We start from the raw sequence: 23,221 nt of genomic DNA, 5'->3' as shown, positions 1-23,221 counted from the left end.
AACCAGAGATAGAATGAAGGAAGCTACACACCCAATAGTCTGTTTTTACATTCATCTTTGCGCTGCACTTCAAGTCATTTTTAAACAGTTGAAGTGCTTCTGATGAAGGGGAAAGGGAAAATATGAAAGATCCATTTGGCAAGTACAAAGTCTTCATGCACTTAAAGGAACTGGACTGTAACCTGTTAGCTTTTATTCAACAGCCAACATCTAACTCCCCCGCCCCCGCCTCCACAAATGAACAACACAGCTCTGGAGATAATATTCTTTTAAGGTTCATTACTGTTCTGAGGTCTACTCCACAAAGTGAAAGTAAGAGTTGTCATTAGGAAATCTTAAGAATTACTTCCTTAAGAGGAACAAAATTGTTACCCCATTTGTTTCCTCAAACATTTCAAGGAAATGGAAGTTGTATGATTTTAACAATAAATATGTAGGGCAGACTTGCTCTTCAGATATTAAATACAAATGTACCACAAAACTTGACTATTTAATTTATTTCTCTTTTTACTATGAGAAAAACTGTACCCGTTATCAATGGTGACTCAATTTTCCAGTAGTATGGAAATCACAGTTACAGCTGCTGCTTCTAAAGTTATCCTGGGGAAAATCTTTTCTTGAAAAATTTATTCATATTTCTGAAGTGCCTAGAAATCTAAACAGTTGATTTTTTATTTATTGAAAATATTATCTGTAAGTATTAGAAAACATGACTAGGATGTGTTTTGTTTATATAGCTCTCTTGCCAAAGATGCTGATCAACGGAAAACAATTACAGTGGAATTCTTGGCACCTTGGTTATGAACCTCAGCAAGAAACTCAGGCATTTCATTCTTTCTGCTATTACGGTATGAGACAAAATTTTGTGTCAGGAAAACACCCAGGCTATTGGAAATGTGGCGCCAATGCCTCTGTCCCACAGGAACAGCATTTTGGAGGCTTCTTTGGGCTGCAGCAGGATGATGAACTCCCACTCCATGGACAGATGTCCCTTCTGTCAACAGAGATTTCCCACAAGATCCAAGCAAGAGTTCAGACATGCAGCTTTTAGAACTGTAGTTAGCAAAATTAATCTGCTGAGCCAAAGGGAACACTTTTCATGGTGTTCAAGCTAGTTTGTTCAAGTTAAATCTGAGGTACACCTTGAAGCTGTCTCCAAACTCTTAAGATAACAAAATTATTTAGATAGACAATACGAGATTTACCTTGTAAATCTGAGGAATGACAATATAAAAATGCTTGTGCTGTTCACCATTGAAATTTTGCAGCTGGGCAGCATACTCGTTTTTGTTTTCATCAGCCATATGTGTACGCAGGTTTAACTGCAGCTTGGCCTGAAAGAGACACATCAATAATAATAAAAGTTTTGTTTGTATTTTTAATAAATTATTACTTAGTAGCATGCTAGCCACACACAAAAATGCTATCATGTTTTAGTATTTTTAGGATATCCTTTCCTTAGATTTTGCACAGTTATAGAATCTTTTCCTCTTTATCAACATTCATAACCATTTTTTACATCCTCTACAAAGTTAGCTTGTAACTATTTAAAGGAAAGGGGCATCTAGCTTTTTAGCCGGGCGTTCTAACACATGTTGTAAGAGAACAGATTTCTTATAAGTATTTGAGGCTCTTTTCTTAATTCTTAATTTAGGCCTTAAAATGCATTATTTGAAACTACTGTTCAGTTATGTAGAATAAAATCAGACAAGCCAGTAAAAAACTGTCTGATTAAGGGAGCAATCCAAGAACACTGTTGTAGCACAACTCCATTCATTTGTCTTTGTGCCATGCTCAGGCACCAACAAAATGAACAAGTATAGCATGTACTCCCCGAAAAGTATATATGAAAAATGCTGTTATGTATATTCTGTCATTAAAAGTATTTTACTAAAATTTCCTTTAGCCCAAGATTACCCAGGTCATTCTAGCTATATCTGAAGGAAGTGAGCTGTGCCTCACGAAAGCTCATATCCCGCCAGAAATTCTGTTAGTCTTTAAGGTGCTACTGTTGCTCCTTTCTACTGCTATTGACATACTAACATAGCTACCCATCGTGATCTATCTCCAGGTAATGATATTTAGTAAACAGTAAACTCAAGGTCAGTCAAAACACTGATTCAGTGAGCTTTTTTAAAAATATAGCGTTATTCCACCAGAATGATGGTGCTCAAAAAATGATAACATCACTTACTTTCTCAACATCTGCTTTAGTCGCATTGGTATCATTGTCCAGCCTCTCATAGCACTGCTGAGCCTTCTCTGCTTCTCTGCACTCCCTCTCAAATTTCTTTTTGCTCTACGAAGTAATGAAGCCATATTAGAGTTACAGATCAAAACAGTATTATGACTTTTTAAATATGCACTTACAGCTCAGAGTGTAGCATTTCATGCTACCCCAGAGGGCCTGGGATACCTGCTACTGGATGGTAGGCCACAAAGCTCTAAATACTCAGCACATGTTTTGTGTGACTGTGACCTCTTTTTCCCCATCATGCCACTAAGCCCCTAGGAGAGTATTTTCAAGATGCCTATGAAGCTTCCCAGAGATTAAGTAGCAGCCCATGGTGCAACTAGGAAATACTGACAGGGGATGTGGGGGGGAGAACATTGGTTGCACATAGCTCTCTGAATTACAGAAAAAAGAGTAATCCAAGGCCTTTCCAGATGATCAGATTGCAATACAATAACATTCACAGTCATTATTCACTGCACAGTATTGATACATCTTATCTCAAGTCACTGTAGAAAAAGACACAGAGAAAAAGATTTTTTTTAAAAAAAGAGTCAGTCTAGTTCAAACATTCACCAGGCCACTGCTCCAGTCTGCCTGACAGAGGCCGGTCCCTACCATCATATACATAATATCATATGTAAGTCAAATGGTCCATGAAGAGGCTGTGTAACATGATGGAAGATAAAAAAATGGACGAATCTGGACATTGTACATAAGGCCCATCCCAGAAGTCAGTTCACACAGTGGCCAACCAGATGCCTCTAGGAAGCCCACAAACAAGATGACTGCAGCAGAATCCTGCCTGTGTTTCACAGCACCTAACATAATAGGCATGCTCCTCTGATACTAGAGAGAATAGGTATGCATCATGATTTGTATTCATTTTGACCAGTAGCCATGGATAGCCCCATCCTCCATGAACATGTCCACTCCCCTCTTAAAGCCTTCCAAGTTGGCAGCCATCACCACATCCTGGGGCGTTAGTGGGGTAAGTGTATGAAAAGGAGCCATGAGTGTGCAAATGCCATGAACCATAATGCCTGTGCCCTCCCCAGTAACAACTGACACACCTCCCTCCTTTGCTAGTGTAATTCTGTGAGCTGTATTTTTTTGAAAAAAATCTTTAATTTCCAAATTGACTGTGTATTCCCAACATGTGCTATCAAGGGAGCAAGTAAACTCAATTTTTCCTATAGATGGAGGGGACACAGATTTGGGTGAGGGGCCCAGGAGCTAAAGGCTGCGCTAGACTCACATCCAGGCCTGACAACCACAACACTCTCTCACAAAAACCCCAAAACAAGTTACCTGCGACCCATCAATTACATAAGAATAAGAAATAAACTACTGTCTGCAGGAGGTTTATATGTGTATTGGACCAAGAAAATTCTAAGCTGCTGCTCCGGAAAGATACCAATCATCTAACAAGCACCACAAATAATCAAAGTTGATATACCGCCATAGTTAAGAGCATGACTTTTAGTCTTTTTCAGAAGTTCTAAACGTGTGCAATGAATGTGCAGGACAACCAGAGCATAATCTTCACCTCCAAACTGAACATACTCATTAGAATGTATACACAGTGCCACAATGAATGTGCACAGGTCAGAACACAGTTTGCCACAGCAGTCTCACTCACCACTGTATTAAACATGCTGACATATGCACCCAGATTCAAATTTCTGCTTAACTCAACTCTGCTACTGATCAAGAAAGACAACAGTTTCTTTTAAGAGTTAAGAGGTTTTGAGAGAGGCTTTGAGGTTTTGAGAGTGACTCTGCTTCTCATGATGTATGTGCATTTCTTGTCCTACCACTGTACCCAGCCAAACAGATTTTCAGCTCAGTCCGGGGGGCGGGGGCTCGCTAATTGGCTCAGGGGACTGACTGACCCTTATACTGCCATATCTCTAAGATAGGCCGGTGAAAGGACCAGTAGCGTTGGTGCAGGACCCCAGCACCACTGCACTGTTCTTGTGCTGCGGCTGTGTGCAGGCACAACTCTGGCACAGGCCTCTGCACTGGTGTTGTTGTGGGCGGATCGCGGGGCATGGCCAAAGTTAGTCCACTCCCTATACCTTTTCAACCTGGGAATGCCCCCGACACAGTGTCAGGGCCTTGGCCTGTTCTCGCTCCCCAGGGAATTCCCTACAGTCTTTGTGCTTTCAGTTTAGCTGAGCCAAGCACCTGGGGTGTGTTGAGTCTTCAGCCGTGAGAATCCTTATCTTCGGGTTGCCTGGCAACGCCGGGCCGGTATCCCAGAAGAAGTGTTTAAAGTCAAGTAACTTTCCTTGAAAAGTATTGCCTGCTTTGTTACGCCTATAAGTGGTCATGTCTTCAGTCTATGCCTGCTAGTCTTTGAATAAAGTGTTTTTACTTCAGACCACACCTGTCTTGTAGCAGTCTCTGACATGATCATGGTATCTTGTGAACATGTGCAGAATTAATTCCATATAGGGCTTAAACACATCATACAAATACAGAGGTTTGTGTAATGTATAATGAAAGTCTGTGTCATGCTGACAGGCAACTCTGTGTCATGCTGACAGGCTAGCTCAAGGTTAGCTCTAATCAAAGCTAACTACTAAAGTTACTCTGGCTTGCCCTTGAAGGGGCAGCGTAAAAGTCATCTTTCTGACTTAGCTGCCAGATGTCAGAATCTTAATGTACTAAGAGTGCATTAATAGTTGGAAGTGTGCTTAAAATATAGCCTAAAGGCATTATAGTTCTCTCAACGATGAGAGTAATATGCTTCCTTGCTCTACTGTAATCTTGCCAGAATACAAACCTGCTAACTAATGTAAACAAAACACTTTGCAAAGTGACAATGTCAGCTAAAATTATGTTTCATGAGTTATATAGTTAAACGTTGTGCTACAGATTTCTAAGTAGTCTCATTTAATGCGTATAGTCCTAACGAAGAGGATGGTATAGAAATTAAATATGTAACTTGATCATGTAACTCAGAAATAAGGATTTATACTTTAGGCACAGAGGACTGAAAGGGAAGGATGTCCATATTTGGACAACAAGATATCAGAAGACAGGAAAAGAAGCCACTAAGCTCCTGGTTTTGGACAAGAAAGGGAAATAAAGGTACCCTTTCGAGGGCTAAGGAAGAGGAGAAAGGAACAATCTTCACTCTTAATGGGTCTAGAAATAGTATAAATACCAGCCACAGTCCAGCTTGCATTTTAGAGTTCTATGGCTGGCAGACTGCAGCTGTCTGGTATAGAACCTCCATCTCAAAAGGCTTGAGATGTAAAACATTGAAACTCTGATCCTTGCGTGGACAGAAGTTCAGAGATATCTTGAAATATCAAGATCTGGATATTTCAACATATCTTACTTACAGTCTTCTTGTGAGACTGCTCTATTCCTAGAAGAGGATAGAGACCCTTAGAATTCCTATACTTTGAATAGGAATCTAAGTGCAGTGATCTTTCCATGTAATGGAACACTGAGAGTCCATCAGATTTATGGATTCTTACAAACTAAGCCTATTTGGCTTACCAATGCTAAGAAGCATCCTGAACACAGGGCTAATAGCTAGACCTCTGAGATTGTGTCAGAACGTCCTCTACTTAACTGAGGGACTTCTGAACCTCCTCAGAGCAAGAGACCAGAGAAGGGAAAGGAGATTCTCTGTACTCTGTGAGATATGCACAATGCACATACACAGATTGGCACAGTCAAAGAGACTGTAAACAGCTTTAAGCTAACACATAATATTTATATATTCAGCATTGCTGTCTAAAACTAGAAAGAGCATGCATAGCATGTACATACACAATGCCTGATCTTAATGATGATCAGTTAAGAATATTAATAGAAGTCTTTAAAGGACTCCAGGTGACACAGATGACACAGCAAGGTATAGTGTGTCTTCTGTACAGAAATGTTATGACGTTTTGAATGATTTAAGTTAGGATGCTTCTAACTAAATCTTTCTCCAAAGAATTAACCATATTTTGACAGGATTTCTGTAACCTTATATTCTGAATGAAGGTGCATTGCACTAATATACTTTATGAGTATATTCTGACTAAGATACTCCTTTATGGAGGCATAGAGAATGTGAATGATTACTTGCTACATAAACATGTTTAAGACTAATGATGTCTATCCTTATATGATATTTTAAGGCTTTGCAACCAAAAAGCATATATTGTATAATGTAAATAAATGTGTTTTTTATATATACTTCTACTCTTGTCTATTATTATAAATTTATTGGCGTGTTCAAGAGATGTCCTAGAAGCAATAACAAGTTTCTAGGAACCGTTGATTCCGGTCTAGTGGTGTCTCGCTGAATAAGATAACTCCATTTCTCAGTAAATGGTACATTCTAAGAGTGTAGGCACTTAACGGCCCGAACCGCGACAGTCTGAGTCCTTTGCAAAGAGCTAGAGGTGGACACCTGATCTTGACACACAGGTGCAAAGTTGCACCAACAAATACGTGGCTGAAAAAAACAAGTGTTCCCCCATTGCAGCGGCCATGCCCATGAGGCCCCAGGTAGCTCAGGATGTCAACTAAGGGTGCGACCAATCACCCCCCTTCCCTGCAGTGGCCAAGTCTCCTCGCCAGCACTCAAGTACTGCTCCCCAAACCCTACAAAACCCGAGCCAGGATGACACATAACTCAAAAGGTAGGGCGTGTGGCATGGGACCCTGTGTCGGGCAACATGATTCTGGCTGCCCTTTCCATCATGGTCTTGCCATAACATCTGTATGAGATGCTGCAGTGCGGTTGTTGGGGACACTGATGCGGTTGCAGCCACTGAAACCCAACAAGTTACTCTTTTTCCTGCTGGCTGCTGTGTAACTAAACCCTTTAGGGAGCAGACAGACTGCGCCACAGTTATGCCATGGCCAAATGCCGCTATGCAAGTGCCCCACAGGATTGCTCTGTTTGGTAATGTTGGTCACTATTATTTTGTATTATTACAAAAGTCAGCAAAACACTTTTGCCAGAGAAGAAAGTAGAATAAATATTCCAACTACAGGCACAGATTTCTTTTTCAAAGTATCTTCATCTTTTCAACAAAACTGCAGTTGTTTTTCAGGCAAGACAGCCTTAGCAAGCTGTGCTCACTCAGCAGCAGCATTGCCCACATCTGAAATATGGGTATAATGATACTAGCCTACTGTACAGGATTGCTGCAAGGGTTAGTCATAGCATGTTTGTGAGCCAAATTAAGAACCAAGGAATTGCACTGTATAATTATTATTACCATTAATCAATAAGCCTTCAGGTAGATATATATCTCCCCAGTTGAAATATTCAAAAAGGAAGAGAAAGAACAGCCTCGAGCGCATGACCTGGCTCTTGAAGACACAGAGCCCATTTTATCTTCCCCACCTTTACGGTCTTGAACAGCTTTGGTGGCATAATCTTCAAACACATTTAGAGACATTATATCAGCTATGTCATAGTACCATGAACTTGCTTTGAATTGCAGCTTCAAACTGACTCATTAGTTAAGTACAATCTGAGGCTAAATTACAAAAATATAACAGGGGCAGAGGGGGCATACATAACATTTGATAAAATGTAAAATAAATACAGTAGACTTTATCTCATCAAAATAATTATTAATTACAATTTTTATATAAGGCTAAAGATAAATACTTCAATTCTCATTTATTTAAGCCATTCAGAACTCACAGAAGTCACTGGCAAAACTCTCCCAAGTTTTAAAAGATCTGGATTGCACCATATATTCCGATCTTCCATTCTATTAAGACATTGCTCCTGGCAACCACATCAGAGCCGGGAGGTATGTCCAATAAATTCTAATATAGATGAAGGGTAGTTAGTAAATCCTTCAAGGCAGTATTCCTGTAGATAATGGCCTGCTTATTTAGAAATTAGCACCATAATGATCTATGTAAACACAGTAATCTTGTCTATTTAACAATGAAACCAGTGTGATGGCTCAGTGACTGCTAGGTTAACGCACAATTCCTTTCTTTGCCAACAATTGCGTACCAAGATGTATAAACTGAAAGTGAATAGGAAAGGAAGGAAGGCAGGAAAGAACACTCACATTATCCATCTGCTTCCAACACATGTCAAGATACTGTTGAGCTTTTCGACCTTCTTGAAGGTGCTGCAAAATTTTGAACATGAATTGTTAAAATAATTTGAGAAGGTATTTAGCCTTCAATATATGCATATACTTCCCCAAACCAAAGAACTTATTCTAAACACAGAATGGCAAAAAGGAACAGAAAGTAATACCAGCAGTGTAGAAGATATATTAATAATTCTTTACCATTTTTCTTTCAGTTTTGAGTTCGTGGGAGTATCTTAGCAGTTCTCCATATACCCTATGTCCCAGTTCTTCTGCTACTACTTCGCGCTGTCCGGCGTAGTCATTTAATTCATTAAGGATATTATAAAAGGCTATACATGAGGTAAACCTGATAAAACACAGTGGAAAGAAAAAAAGCAGTCAACGTTTTTGTTTCATAAAGGGATTAAGGAAATTGATCAGAACCTGGCATGGTATAGATGCCTTAAGCAAATATTAATTCAACTGCTGAAATAGACACACAGGGAAGATGACCAACACATACATCTCTTCACGCACAATTTACAGAAACAGATTTCAAGAGGTGGAAAAGAATAAAGAATACTACCTGGAAGGCCCTGCAGTACAGTGGTACATCCTAAGATGCAAAATGGAAGGACTGAGTTTAGAAATGGACATAAATTCCTAGGCTTGGGAAGCTGAACTTGTTGCAGAGATGATGTGCTTGATCTTGAGGGTTGAACATGCCAATCATACCACTCACATGCATCCCGATGGATGATCTACTGAACAAGTTTGCTACCAACTCTGGAGACAGCTGCCTGTTTGCCTGCTCACCTCCAGGGACAGAGGGAATGGTGCCACACTATTTACTGCTGGCACTAAAAAGGGTGGGGGTAGTAGGAAGGGGAGGAAGGAAAAAAAATAAGGGTAGAAAGTATGTGTGGAAGGGGAGAAAGAAACAAACAGAATCACTGTGTTAAAGGAAGACCTCTCTCGTAAACCTTTGTGGAATGTGTGCCATCTCTACAGTTGCTGTCTTGAACTCCATTATCAGATATGGCAAGTCCTATTATCCATAATCCTTAGAAGATGTTAGAGTAAAATGGAGTAGCTCACAATTATCTTCCATGAGAAATGAAACTGAACTTTTTAAAAAACTGAAGTTCATTCAACGTTTCGGTGTTGGGCTAGATGATCCACTGGGTCCCTGTAACCCTATGATTGTTATCTTCTTTTAATGATGGGCTTCCTTAAAAAACACTGTAAAGCATGAAAAAAAAATCTCTAGCCTAAATATGGGGGGGGGGGAGAGCTGTGTTCCCATTGGCAACAATGGAATAACCTTGATTTCTCTGCAGCTATCTTCAAGCAGACACACAACACAAGTCAGTGTATTGATATAATAATGCTTTCAATGGAGGGAAAATCCCCTTATAGTATGCTGAAATGCTAATTAAATGAAGCACAGGACAAGAAGAAAGTTAGTCCTTAAACACTTAAAAAGAAGGGGAGAGCCATACCACACACAGTAAGCCCACATTCGATGGCAACCTATAGTTCCTCTGAAGCGCTTTACATTATGCAGCTTCAGAGAGGAATGGGTACTCAAACTCTTGTTTACCACATTGTGTTTCCAATGCAAAGAGTTATCTCACTTGGGGACAAAGGAATAACAACCAGCAGTACACGACTAGTGTCTAGTAACCCAAATAACATAAGAACAATGGTCTAGACTTTCAGAAGAAAGCAGTACATTATCAAAAATTTAAAACTCTTTTCAATCTCTAAAAGAAAGCACTTTCCAGTCTGAAACCTGCATATTCCATAGGAGAGCCATATTTGCCATTTTTTGGCTGCAATAGATTGGCAGTGCTAACCAATCTAACCTCATTGACTTCAGTGTTCTTGGAAGAGTCTGCACTGCAAGAGAACCTTCAGAACTAAGGAATGTATGCTATAAACTGAACAAACCAGGTATTTTTGGCCTCCCCCAAGACTTCCAAAAAGTTGAGGCTGGGAGTTGCAGGGCCTCATGGTCAATTGCTGTTATGCATGAAGGCTGCAATGAAGACAGAAAAGCAGCCAGCATTTTGTTCGTTGCTTGGCTGATGCAGGATTTCCCCTCTTCACTGTAGCCCCTCATGGTATTTTTTTCGTGAGCCGCCTGTGACTCTTAGCATCAACCTTTTGGAAGCCACAGGTGACTGCTGGAGGAAGGAGGAGGCAGGAAAGATCCAAATATGAGCAGAAGGTGGATTTATTGTAGCATATACTTTCATGAGCCAGAGCCCACTTCATACAGTGTACTATTACTCTTAAAAGTATTGCATAACAAATCTGTTAGGGATGGACCCAGTGGTGCACAAGCACTGGAACAGCAGTTCTGTTGGCAGATCCCCAACTCCCACTACAGATCCCCAGGAACAGAATCTTAGCGGGATCAATGGATGCAACAAAAAGGAGGAAGCAAGGAGGTCCCATTTTGCAACCTTTGACCTGCTGGTGAAACCATTTCCCACAGTTCTTAATGTGCCACAAGACTCTATGATGTTTAAAATTTTATAGAAACCTGCATTATTTGCTTTTGTAAACTTAAAGCCCCAATTCTAACAGAATTCATCTCACATCTAAATCTCTCAGATCAATGAGGCATATATATGTAAACCTGTGTTTAGTGTCCGGGTCTCTTTCAAAGTACCTGCATAGAATAAATCAACTTGAACAATTGTTTGTTTTTGTTCGGCACTTCTTACAAAAATAATTAACATTAATGTTACCTGGGCTCTTCATCTTTGGATGAACGTTTAGGACAGTACTTCTTCACCAGATTTCTGTTAAGGAAAGGAAAATACATCTTCTATAAAAGCACTTTCTAGCTAGGTTTCAAAATATTTGTTGAAGAGTCAGAATTCATTCCTGGAGAACATGCAGGCTGGCATTTGCTTAGAATGCTCATCTCTTCTTGCAGTGGATTTACATACCATAGTAATTAATTACTCAGAGAATGACTGTGTTGATGTTAACAGGAATACTCCTTGATTCATCATAACACTACAATGTTGATTTTCTTAACAGCAGTAAATTTATCAAAAGCAAATGTGCCTAGAAATCCATGCCAAAACATTCCGACGCTGAAACAGCAACAATCCTTTTATTCACTGATCTGAAAAAAAACCTGCAGTTTCTTTTCCTGTGTACAATTTAAGGAGATGTCATACAGAAAGTGAAGCATCTCTAGGCTGATCCTGCATTAAGCAGGGGGTTGGACTAGATGGCCTGTATGGCCCCTTCTTATGATTCAGTAAAGCATCATGGTGTACTAAGTGTCTTAATATTTGCCAAAGAGTTCCCTGCCAAATTAGCCGAACAATGCCCTTCTTATTAATAAATGTAAACATGGTGCCTGGATCCTCAGACTTTCAAATGCTGTAGGCAGAAGGAGGGAAAATGTGTACTCTGCTGAGCCCGCTGGGACAAAGCCAACGTATTGTGTTAATCTCTTGCTCCTCAAGTTAACAATAGCTAAAAACAAAGGCCAAAGCAAAAAAGCATGTTTTCTTTTACCCACAACATGAACAAATTGGAATTGCACTACAATTAACAATCACAGCAACCTCTTTAGCGGTCTGTTTCAGAAGGAGTAACACAGACACTTTGTTTCAGCCAGAAAGAACAGCATATTCTCCAAATGATGCAGCAGCAATGGAGTGGCTGGACTTATGCTTTTCAAAGAGTTCAACAAGAATTCCAAGAATTCCAGTGGCCTCCATTTCCTTCACTGACCACAGATATTCCCACAAAGGAATAATGTATACATTTCATGTACTTCAACAGGAAACTTACGTTGCTTCCTCTTGTTACACTTCCTGAATACTATAAAATATGTGCTGTATTTCAATTAAACCCCACAATATTAATCAGTGATTTGTAGAGAAATTAAGCCTTAAAACTGTGCAGTCCAAATATAAAACATTTCATCAGCTTCTCAGACCTAGAAAAGACTGATGACAATGAGAAGCTTTTCCCCACAAAAAAAAATGGAGTTTGGCTTCAATCCTGGACTTCAAAGTCCACAGCACTCACCCAATGGCCTAACTGAAGTGTTTACTAGAATGCAGGTACATTACACCTATCCTACCTCCAATTGACCAGGGAAGGAAGCTTGATTTAGACAAGACAACCTATGTATCTTCAGTATATCCCATCCAAGCGACCATGGGGAAAAGCTGATGATTCCTTAGTCTCTCTTGGTCTTCAACCCATTGACTTGAGAAAAACATGTGAATATCCTCTGAACAACTGATATGTTAAACCACAAAGATTAACAGCTTTATTTAGGTCTCGCTAAAAAAAATAAAGCATGTGACATGAACAGTGAAGAGGAAGATTTACTTCCCGTCTGCCTAACAGGAATATACTTAAAGAACTTGCAGATGTAATTTCTGAGCCTCTGTCCATTATTTTTGAAAATTCTTCGAGAACAGGTGAGGTGCCAGAAGACTGGAGGCAGGCAAATGTCCCCATCTTCAAGAAGGGGAAAAAGGAGGACCCAGGTAACTACCGACCCATCAGCTTGACTTCTATACCAGGAAAAGTTTTTTAACAAATCATCAAGCAGTCAGTTGTTCAGCATTTAGAAAAGATGGATCTGATCACTAAGAGCCAGCACGGGTTTGTCAAGAACAAGTCGTGTCAGACTAATCTTATCTCCTTTTTTGAGAAAGTTCCTACCTTGCTGGATCAGGGGAATGCAGTAGACATAGTTTATCTAGATTTCTGTAAGGCTTTTGATAAGGTTCCCCATAATATTCTTGTTGACAAATTGGGAAAACGTGGTTTAGATCCTGTTACTGTTAGATGGATCTGTAATTGGTTGACTGATCGCACCCAAAGAGTGCTTGTTAATGGTTCCCCTTCCACTTGGAGAGGAGTGACTAGTGGGGTGCCCCAGGGATCTGTCCTGGGCCCTGTGTTGCTCAATATCTTTATAAATGATTTGGTGAAGGAATAGAGGGGATGCTTATTAAATATGCAGATGATAATAAATTGGGAGGGGTAGCAAATATGGTAAAAGACAGAGCCAGGACACAGGATGATCTTGACAGGCTGGAGAATTGGGATAAAACCAATAAAATGCATTTCAACAGAGATAAATGTAAAGTTCTGCATCTAGGTAGGAAAAATCAAATGCATAATTATAGGATGGGGGAGACTTGTCTCAGCAGTAGTGAGTGCGAAAAGGATCTTGGAGTCTTAGTAGACCAAACACTGACAAGAGCGAGCAGTGTGATGTGGTAGCTAAAATGGAATCCTGGGGTGTATCAACAGACAAATAATGTCCAGATCAGGCGAAGTGATGGTATCGCTTTACTCTGCTCTGGTTAGACCTCACCTAGAGTATTGTGTTCAGTTTTGGGCTCCACGATTTAAGAAGGATGTAGACAAGCTGGAACGTGTCCAAAGAGGGCAACGAAGATGGTGAGGGGTCTGGAGACCAAGTCCTATGAGGAAAGGTTGAAGGAGCTGGGTATGTTTAGCCTGAAGAGGAGAAGGCTGACAGGGGATATGGTAACCATCTTCAAGTACTTGAAGGGCTGTCATATAGAGGAGGGTGCTGAGTTGTTTTCTGTTGCCCCAGAAGGTCGGACCAGACCCAGTGGGTTGAAATCAAATCAAAAGAGTTTCCGTCTGGATACTGGAAGGATTTTCTAACCATTAGAGCGGTTTCTCAGTGGAACAGGCTTCCTCGGGAGGTGGTGAGCGCTCCTTCTCCAGAGGTTTTTCAGAAGAGGTTGGATAGCCATCTGTCAGCAATGCTGATTCTATAACCTTAAGCAGATGATGAGAGGGAGGGCATCTTGGCCATCTTCTGGACATGGAGTGGGGGTCACTGGGGGTGTGGGGGGGAGGTAGTTGTTAATTTCCTGCATTGTGCAGGGGGTTGATGACCCTGGTGGTCCCTTCCAACTCTATGATTCTATGATTCCGATCACGTCCTCACGGTATTGTACTCGAGTAGCCTCGCTTCAACCCACAACCCTGCTGGCGAGCAGTTGAAACTCACTTGCATACTGCGCCACGGCCTGGGACCCTTGTCGGAGCTGCAGGAGAGCGGTCTTAGCCCATTCACTTTGGTATGGGTCCTCAAACCTCCATCGCAAAGCGTGCATAAAGTCATCTAGAGATAGCAGTGCTTGAGACCCCATGTTGTAAAGTTTAACCATCCAGCTAGCCGCTTCTCCTTCCAACAAAGAGCCAACATAACACACTCGGCTCTCTTCTGACGGAAATGTGCCTCCTTGTTCCTGCATAAAACCGTCCTCTTGTATTAAGAAGTATGACAACCTTTCCCCAGAGCCATCGAAAGTTGCCCTTAAGTCCCGTTGGAAAAACTTGTCAGGCCTTGGGGCGTTGGGCGCCGGCCTCTGAGGAACCCCCGGGATGACTGGCGCTACCGGGACCGGTTGAGGTGGTGGGACATGGCCCCTCTGATCGCCGACCGCAACAACCTGGTCTCCCCCTCCAGGAACCTGGCCGTCCAGGCCTCACTGACCCACCAGGATGTCGTCTGGGGGACATGTCCTTCGAAGCTCCTGCATCTCTTGCCACATTTCTGCTACTAGGCCACGCAAGTCAACCAGTTGCTCCGAAAGGGCCTGGTTTTGCTGCTGGAGCCAAGTATATTCCTCGTCCACAGTTCTCCAACGAGGTGTTTGTAATACTCCGGCACCCCAGTGCCAGGACTCTCCACGGGCTCCAAATTCCCCAAACTGAGAGTCACGCAAAGTCTCTTGGAGCTCCAACTCCCCTTCCAGCTGATAGGACCCGCTCCATACTGTCGTCGCGTGGTCACACACGGGGCTTTCCACCCGCCTCTGTCCGGCTCAGCATCAGGTTTCTCGGGAATCACCAGCTGGGTCTTATCCCACTTGGTGTCGGGAGCCCCCCCCCCCTTTGTCTCCATCCCATCCACTCATGGGTGTGTAGCGGAGACAGCCGTCATCTCAGCCGGGAGAGATAGGGGGGGAAATTAGATTGCTTGCTTAATGTCAGAGACAGGCGTCCACCCCTAGCTCTTCCTAAGTATTCACTCAGACAGGAACGATCCAAAGTAAAAAACTTCATTGGAAGACTTAGCGGGTCACAGACAACAGAGCTGACAGCCTCCTAGGCGAACAAAGCAGGCAATGGTTACAAATGTGCATGGCTAGATCTAAAAGCAACTTTCTGGGACAGGGGACAGGCTGCTGCCAGGCAACGGGAGATAAGCTGGAATATCTCAGGACTGATGAAGTCGCAACAGAAGTCAGGTGCGAGGCCGTGGGAATGCCAAGCCAAGTTCTGCTATGACCTGACATCTCCAAATAAAGAAAAGTTAATGGTAATTCTGAAGCAAAATGTAGCAGATCTCATTTCTGGATGAAAATATGACATCACCATTTCCCCAGGGATTTTTATTCTTATAACTTGCCTTGTAAAACTGCTCTTCTTTCTCCAGCACCAGGGGACCCATTCTGAAGCATAGTCACCTAGTTGGTCCACCTACTATCCAATATTAAGGCATTCTAACATAAATACACCCAGGCTGTATCTCAATATGACCTGCAAACATAAAGGGTGGGGGGAATCAGGAACTCCAAACATGTTGCACTTGGAAAAGATAAGTGGATATGCATTTGGACTAGGGCTGTTGATTTGGTCAAAACCGAACCAGAAAAATACCAGATAAATGCAAATTCGGTAAATTTCTGGTTCGGGTATACCGAATCAGCAAAATCCAGGAGGTTGGCAAAGCCGAATTTGCCATTCCCGAATATCCGGCTTTCAGCGGCTCCTGCGGGGGCATTTTTGCAGGTACACGTCCCAAATTTTCAGGGTAGCTAGACGGGTGTGAGGTTTCTCGTTGTCCCGACAATACTCCAATAAATTCCAAGCACTTGGTGTTTGTTCTGAAGTAACCAAAGATTTATTGTATTTCCACACGACATTCAGCAAAACTCTTAGTTCTGGCAACAGTGTCAAGACTCTAATGACCATACATTCCAGTGGTGTCCGGTTATAGCCTGCCACGTCCACCTCCCCCAATCCATGTGGCTTATCTCCTCCCAAGGTTACTCTTCTGCTGAGCTGTGTGAATCCTTCACACACTCCCCCTACACACACACCGCTCCTCCTTCCCAACTCCCGCCTGGAGAGTTCAGATTACCACACCACTACATTCTATATACATTCTTATATACATTATGACAGGCATTGAGAACCAACAGTCCTGACAATGGGACTCTCCTTGCAAGAACCCCCAAGTTTGGTGAAGATTAGGCTGGGGGTCCGGAGTTATGGGGTCTGGAAGGGGTCGCCCCCATCCTCCTCCATTCAAAAGCATTGGAAGACTCTAATCTTTACCAAACTTGGGGGTCCTTGCAAGGAGAGCCCCTTCTAGCTTCCCTGAAAGTTTGGGGCCTCTACCTGTAAAAATGCCCCCCCAGGAGCTGTTGCCACCATTGAGAGGCATAGGGAATTTTTTTTTCACAGCTCCTGGGGGGGCATTTTTGCAGATAGAAGTCCTACATTTTCAGGGTAGCTACCTACAAAAATCCCCCAGAGCTGCGGAAAGCCACAAATGTGTTTAAATGGCTTTAAATGGCCGAATTATTCAGGAATCCCGAATTTAAACCTGAATTCCTACCTATACCAGTATAGGGGAATTCGGGATTTCCCGGGGAGGAGGGGAGGCCATTTAAACCAGAATTATACGGGGGGGAAATTTCAACAGCCCCAATTTGGACATTTGCATTTGGGGGAGAGGGGTTAATTTGAAATTGGAACTTTGGTCTATTTGGTAAACAGAAACCAGTTCAGGGATAGTAGAAAAATAAGCCTTTGTAAGAATAGGCTAGTCTGAATGTTCAACAACCAAGGCATGTACTCTCCACTGGTAGTTAATCTTCTATTGATTTTTTATTTGTTTGTTTTAGTTTGAAAAAAGGTTGAGCAAAGACGTGTTCTATCTTCCACATGTAAAGAAGACAGATTGTTGGCTTGTAAAAGGTAAAGGTAAAGGTCCCCTGTGCAAGCACCAGGTCATTCCTGACCCATGGGGTGACGTCACATCCCAACATTTACTAAGCAGACTTTGTTTACGAGGTGGTTTGCCAGTGCCTTCCCCAGTCATCTTCCCTTTACCCCCAGCAAGCTGGGTACTCATTTTACCAACCTTGGAAGGATGGAAGGCTGAGTCAACCTTGAGCCGGCTACTTGAAACCAACTTCCGTTGGGATCGAACTCAGGTCGTGAGCAGAGCTTGAACTGCAGTACTGCAGCTTACCACCCTGCAACACGGGGCTCCTCAGTGTTGGCTTGTACAAGGAAAAATTAAACAGGGTCAAGCTAACCTAAAAAAATATTGATAAGGATAAAGACAAATGTGGAAATAGGTCTACAAAATGGTCTCTCACAAGATAAAAACAAAAAAATTCTCATTGCTGTCCTTTTCACATCCCAAAGGCTTGACTTGCCACTAAAAGCACATAACAATAAATGATTAAAGTGATATGAATGGTTGTATGAAATGGAATACCCGCTACTTAAGCTAGGCCAAGTCTCAGAAGTTTCAAGTGGAGGCCAAGTCTCAGAAGTTCCAGCAATACAGAAAAGGTAAGATACATTACCCAAATAGGAAGGTCTATGAAACTGGCAGCTGTGATTTGACTTGCAAAAACAAATTTGTTATTTTTAGAAGCAGCAAGCTAGATTCTACCTTCCTTAAACATAAGAGTTCTAATTAGGGCTGCATGCTGATGAGCTTAATCAGTTGATAAATGATCTTAAGTTTTATGGGGGGAATTGTAATCAGTAGATCTGAACAGTAAAGGCATACTTGTTTATTTTTGAGGCTATTTTGGTTCTGGTATGTCATCCAGGAACACCATATAATTTAGCCTTTATGGAAAAAAATTAAATGACCTTTCCTAACAATAAGTAGTAGTTCTTGTTAAATAACAAGTTCTTGCACTAGTTTCAATGTCTCAAAGAAACCTCTTTACTAAGGGTGGTGCTGAGTAGGATTCCATGACCTCTAGCCAGCATAGTATGAGCCGTATTTGTAGAAACAATTGGGTATTTATGATCTGACTAGTTTTCTTAGCTACCTAACATGTGATGAGAGCTCAGGTAAAACACTCCACATGCCATGCCTTGCTTCCTTCAACATCTCAGAGAGGTAGATTTTTGAGCTTTTGGCAATACACAGTTTATAAGTTGAGGGCTTGTGAAATATCAGGAAGGGGTATCATCCCCTCTTCCAGTGCAGGTTTCCTGAACTCCTGGGTTAGGCAAATAGTCTCTTGCTCATCTAACTCTGAACCTCAACACTAATGGCTGCACAGTAAGCTGTACACCTGGCCCCAAGTTGAAGCCATACAGAGTGGGAGGGGATCCTTTGAGGTTTTAAATGGTCATGCTCTTAAAAACATATAGCATCCTGGTCTTATTGCTAAGGGAAATTAGAGTTACCAGATCCCAATCCAGCTCTAAAGATGCTGTAAGGTCTCAGAGGCTCAAACACTTTCCTTCCCCCCGCCCCCACCCACAACATTCTGTAGCTCCCACATGGCAATGAGCATGTTCAGCTCTAGTTGAGTTGATGGGGGATTTTTTTTTTAACAAGCAAATCTTTTTCTGCACAACTAGGGAGCCTCCTGAGTATTCAAAAATGTTTGCCTTGGCCGAGGCAGGGCCCTATTTCATGTCTGTATTGACAGGAGTGATCTCTATACGTTAATCAGTTAAAAGGCAAATAATTAATCAACTAAATATTATTTTACAAGCAGGGGACCCATAAGGACATCTCATTTAACCCTCCCCCACTATTTCTTCTTTCCTTTTGCTAAAAGCCCCTGTAGTCTCTCCCCTTTCCTGCTTTCTTCTCTCCTTCCTATCCACCATCCAGACTACCTTTAATTGCCCCCATCTTTAGCATTAGCCTCTACCCAGGGAAACTGTGGCACAGTTGTGTAGTGGGAAATCCACAAAAACTTGCACAGAGCACCTACTTTTCTCTGTATCCCCTTCCCCATACTATTTTGTCTTTCCCTTCTCCTGGCAACCCCCATACCCTCACTTTACCCTGCTTCCTTCTCTCCGACCAACCCGCCAGCCAACCTACCCTTTATCTGCCCCCTCATCTTCAGATATATTTATCTAATTTATACCCCATCTTTCTCCACAATAGTGACCCAAAACAGCTTACATTATTCTCCTTTCCTCCATTTTATTGTCACAATAGCCCTGTGAGATAAGAGAGACTGAGTGTGTCTGGCTGGCCCACGGTCACACAGCTTCCGTGGCAAATAGGGATTCAACCCTGGGTCTCTCAGCTCCTAGTCTGAAACTCTAATCACTACACCACACTGGCTTCAGTGGGGTGGCTGCTGTTGAGCCTGGATGAGTCATACAAGTCATGGGGCAGCAAGTTGTCTGTACTGCAGTACTGTTGTGGTGGCCTAGCAACGACCAATGAGGGCATTTGTTTTTTAAAGCTACCAGTGCTGCTTCTGTTATTAAGGGGAGGTTAGATTTTAGAATTTTTTTGCAAACGTGGGGCATTTTCAAGTTTGCTGAAAGATCTGTCTTGTCTGGTTCTTGTAGGTGATCTGGGCTGTGTGATCGTGGTCTTGGTATTTTCTTTCCTAACGTTTCGCCAGCAGCTGTGGCAGGCATCTTCAGAGGAGTAACACTGAAGGACAGTGTCTCTCAGTGTCAAGTGTGTAGGAAGAGTAATATATAGTCAGAAAGGGGTTGGGTTTGAGCTGAATCATTATCCTGCAAAAAGTATCAAAGGTAATGTGCCAATCATTGTCCTGTAAGTATCAAGATAATGTGCTAATGAGTATGTTAATATGGAACCATTGTATCCTGAAGTGATCTGTTAATGTGTGAAATCCAAGGCTAATCTGCATGGCTATTGTGGACTGTAGTTAGTCTGGAGGTTTTCAGGACAGGAAGCCAAGCCTTATTCATTCTTAAACTTTACCAACTATTTTGTCAGATTACACAGAGAAGCCATTGAAATTCACAAACATCAGCACAACTTTAACAGAAAAGAAGAGAGTTTAAATCTGTTACCAAAATGTAACATTTATCAATTATTGTTATATGAATTTTTATCAGTTCTTGTAACGGCCCTTGGCCATATGCAATAAACCTGAACCAGATAGAGCAGGGGTAGGGAACCTCCGGCCCGTGAGATCATTTTGTCCGGCTCCCAGCCAATCTGCCGGGGCCAGGAACTCCACAGCCCACCTGCTGAGGCCAAGAGCTCCACGGAGCTAGCTATCACTAGCCAGGCCCTCCTCTCGGCATTTCAGGCTTCACTGGGAAGCAGGAGCGCATGCGCAAAAAAACTGAAGGCTGATTGGATGATTTTGGGGGTGTTTCCCCCAAGTCTCCCGGCTTCCTGTTGCTTGTTTTCTGTTCCTTGTGAGAGAGAACACGTGCATCTGGCCGGCTTGTTTTCTGTTTCTCGTGAGAGAGAATACGTGCATCTGGCCCCTTCCCCTGCAACCTACCAGCTTTTTCCGGGTGAGTAGGTGGTATGCTACCAGCTCGGTGGGCCCCTACGCAGCACTCACCTCGCGCTCCCCCAGCTGCAACCCCATTCCATTGCCTGAAGCTGCTGGGGCGGCCGAAGCTCCCGCCTCCATTCCCCCCCCCCTTGTGCTAGCCGCGCCGCAGCATAAAGTTCCCGGGGGGGGGGGGGCAAAGCTCGCGCCTCCATTCCCCCTCTCTTGTGCTAGCCGCACCGTGGCATAAAGTTCCCGGGGGGGCAAAGCTCCCGCCTCCATTCTCCCCCCTGCCACCTTTGTGCTTGCCACCCTCCATTCTCCCCACCGTGAGCTTGCCACCCTCCATTCTCCCCTGTGAGCTTGCCACCCTCCATTCCCGTGTGCTTGCCACCCTCCATGCCCCCCGCCCCCTTTGTGCTTGCCACCCTCCATGCCCCCCGTGTGCTTGCTGCGCCGCAGTTTAAAGTTAATTAATGTTTAATTGATTAATTAATTAATTAATTATAGCAGGCTAATTTTTAAGTTGGTAATTTTGTGCGGCCCCCGAATGATGTTACAAATATCGAAACGGCCCTTGGCAGAAAAAAGGTTCCCCACCCGAGATAGAGCAAAAATGCTGTAACCGAGCAACTGTGCAAAAGTCTTTTGAAGAGATTTTCTGCTGTTTTACAGAAAAGAAAGGAAAACTACTTAACAAGAAAGCTCAAAAGCACCCACATTCTGACAGTTTGGCTGGGCAGCAAGGGAGGATCATAATTGCAAATTAGCATGTGAATGGCTCACCTAGCTTCTCTCACCTTCGTAATTTAGCAATATCTGGCTAAGTTCCTAGAAAGTCTGAAATATCAGATGGAAAGTCTCTACACATACCCCAAAACAATAATTCTAGAAAAACCACACTGAAGACCCAGGCTGATCCAATCTGCATTTGGGCATCAGTGGATTTATGGTTCTGAGATGGTATTTGGGGTCATTTAAATTTAAACACTCAGCAAACATTAGAAGATAAGATATCTAGAGACTACTAGCATGTAATGGCTGCCTGTAAACCGAAAGCATGGTAACACAGTGGAGCCAAAAGTCCACAGTGTTCTAACATATAACGTGCTATCATTTCCTTTAAGTCTCCATTTTGTTGGCCTTTTTCTCTACTCCCTCTATTTTGTGACCAGCTAGTACCCGCCTCTTACACAGGGCCCAGAAAACATCACTTCAGCCATTTACAGAATAAGGGAGGGAGAAAAACAAGAAAAGTGACAGGAGAAGACATGTCTAGCCAAAATAAAAAGCTCAGGCAGATACTAAGAGGCACAATGTAACTCGGAAGGATATTGATCCATGCAAGTGCCAAATGCTTTTAGACTATTAAACAAAGGATTTCAGTTCAACCAAGGTGGTCTTGATACAATGTTCCCTTGTCCTTGCTACATTCCTCCATAACAAAGGAGATTCCAGTGACTCCAGACTCTAACTACTGAAGTTTTCTCCCCCAGTCTGCTTCTAGTGCTCAAACTCAACATTGTATAAGTAGGAGCATCTTTGTATAACTAGGACCATGCCTTCTCCCCACCCCAAGACTTGCTCTCCTTTCTTTACTTGGAAGTTTTCCAATATCATCTGAACACTCTTCACCACACCTCCATCCAATCAGGTAACTTCCATCTAAGCTCATTGGTACTCTCCTCCTGTCAGGAGCAGACCATGGGGATGGTATGCGGTAGTGTGATTGTGCTGCTTCCAGGTGCTGTGGTGCTATTCTGTCCAAGGCCAGTGTATGCCCCGTGTTTAGTCTTCATAGATTCCCATACTGTGGGAATCGCCAAGTACTCCTTCCTTCCTCTGGGAGGGGGGTTGCCTGGGTTACCAGTTATCTCCTTTTGCTCTTCCATATATGCTATGTACCTTGCCTTTGCCCCTTACTAGTGTCCTTTTGAATATGGCATCTGAAACCTGTCGATTCTAACCAATAAAACTGCTTTCGTGGATTTGCCGTCTGCTAGAATCTGTTTATGGGTTTGCCGCAGGGCTAGAGCTTACACCTCCCCATTCCAAGACTGAGAAAATCAAATCTTTTGTACGTCATTCTTCTTCAAGTTCTATAGTGAGGACCAGTAGCTACCCCGAGGGTGGGTTTCTGCGGGTAACACTCCCAAGTGCTACTACAGAACCTTCCCATTCCTGACAGATGCTACCTGCCTGTCTTTGTTTCTTCCCTACTTCACTTGGCCCTTAGCTGGACTTGTTTGCTGGAACAAAAGACAAAACATTCAGACAATCACCTGTTGACTGACTTGTTGAGCCGGTGGGGATTTTTGGAATTTTGAGGACATTGAGTGGGCACCACCACCAAATGTCTATCATGGTTCAATCACCAAATA

The 23,221-nt window shown here is 42.7% G+C and overlaps 2 protein-coding genes across 4 annotated transcripts in view; both read right to left on the bottom strand.

The window, feature by feature from the left end:
• The window catches only part of CCDC18 (coiled-coil domain containing 18), a 205,264-nt gene that overhangs the window by 44,721 nt on the left and 137,322 nt on the right, over positions 1–23,221 (bottom strand). The gene's annotated exons all lie outside the window — the stretch shown is intronic.
• FNBP1L (formin binding protein 1 like) overlaps positions 1–23,221 on the bottom strand; it is an 86,413-nt gene that overhangs the window by 20,339 nt on the left and 42,853 nt on the right. For all 3 annotated transcript variants that reach the window (XM_056843995.1, XM_056843994.1, XM_056843996.1), the window contains exons 3-7: positions 11,058–11,111; positions 8,518–8,665; positions 8,290–8,352; positions 2,195–2,299; positions 1,206–1,334 (exon numbers count right to left, since the gene is read on the bottom strand). In XM_056843995.1, the coding sequence (XP_056699973.1) occupies positions 1,206–1,334; positions 2,195–2,299; positions 8,290–8,352; positions 8,518–8,665; positions 11,058–11,111 (499 nt within the window). The remainder of the gene's footprint in view (positions 1–1,205; positions 1,335–2,194; positions 2,300–8,289; positions 8,353–8,517; positions 8,666–11,057; positions 11,112–23,221) is intronic.

Source organism: Euleptes europaea, chromosome 2, assembly GCF_029931775.1.
Source record: "Euleptes europaea isolate rEulEur1 chromosome 2, rEulEur1.hap1, whole genome shotgun sequence".
Taxonomy (NCBI): Eukaryota; Metazoa; Chordata; class Lepidosauria; order Squamata; family Sphaerodactylidae; genus Euleptes; species Euleptes europaea.
Note: the sequence above shows the minus strand (reverse complement) of the source record. Positions and strands in the feature narration are given on the sequence as shown.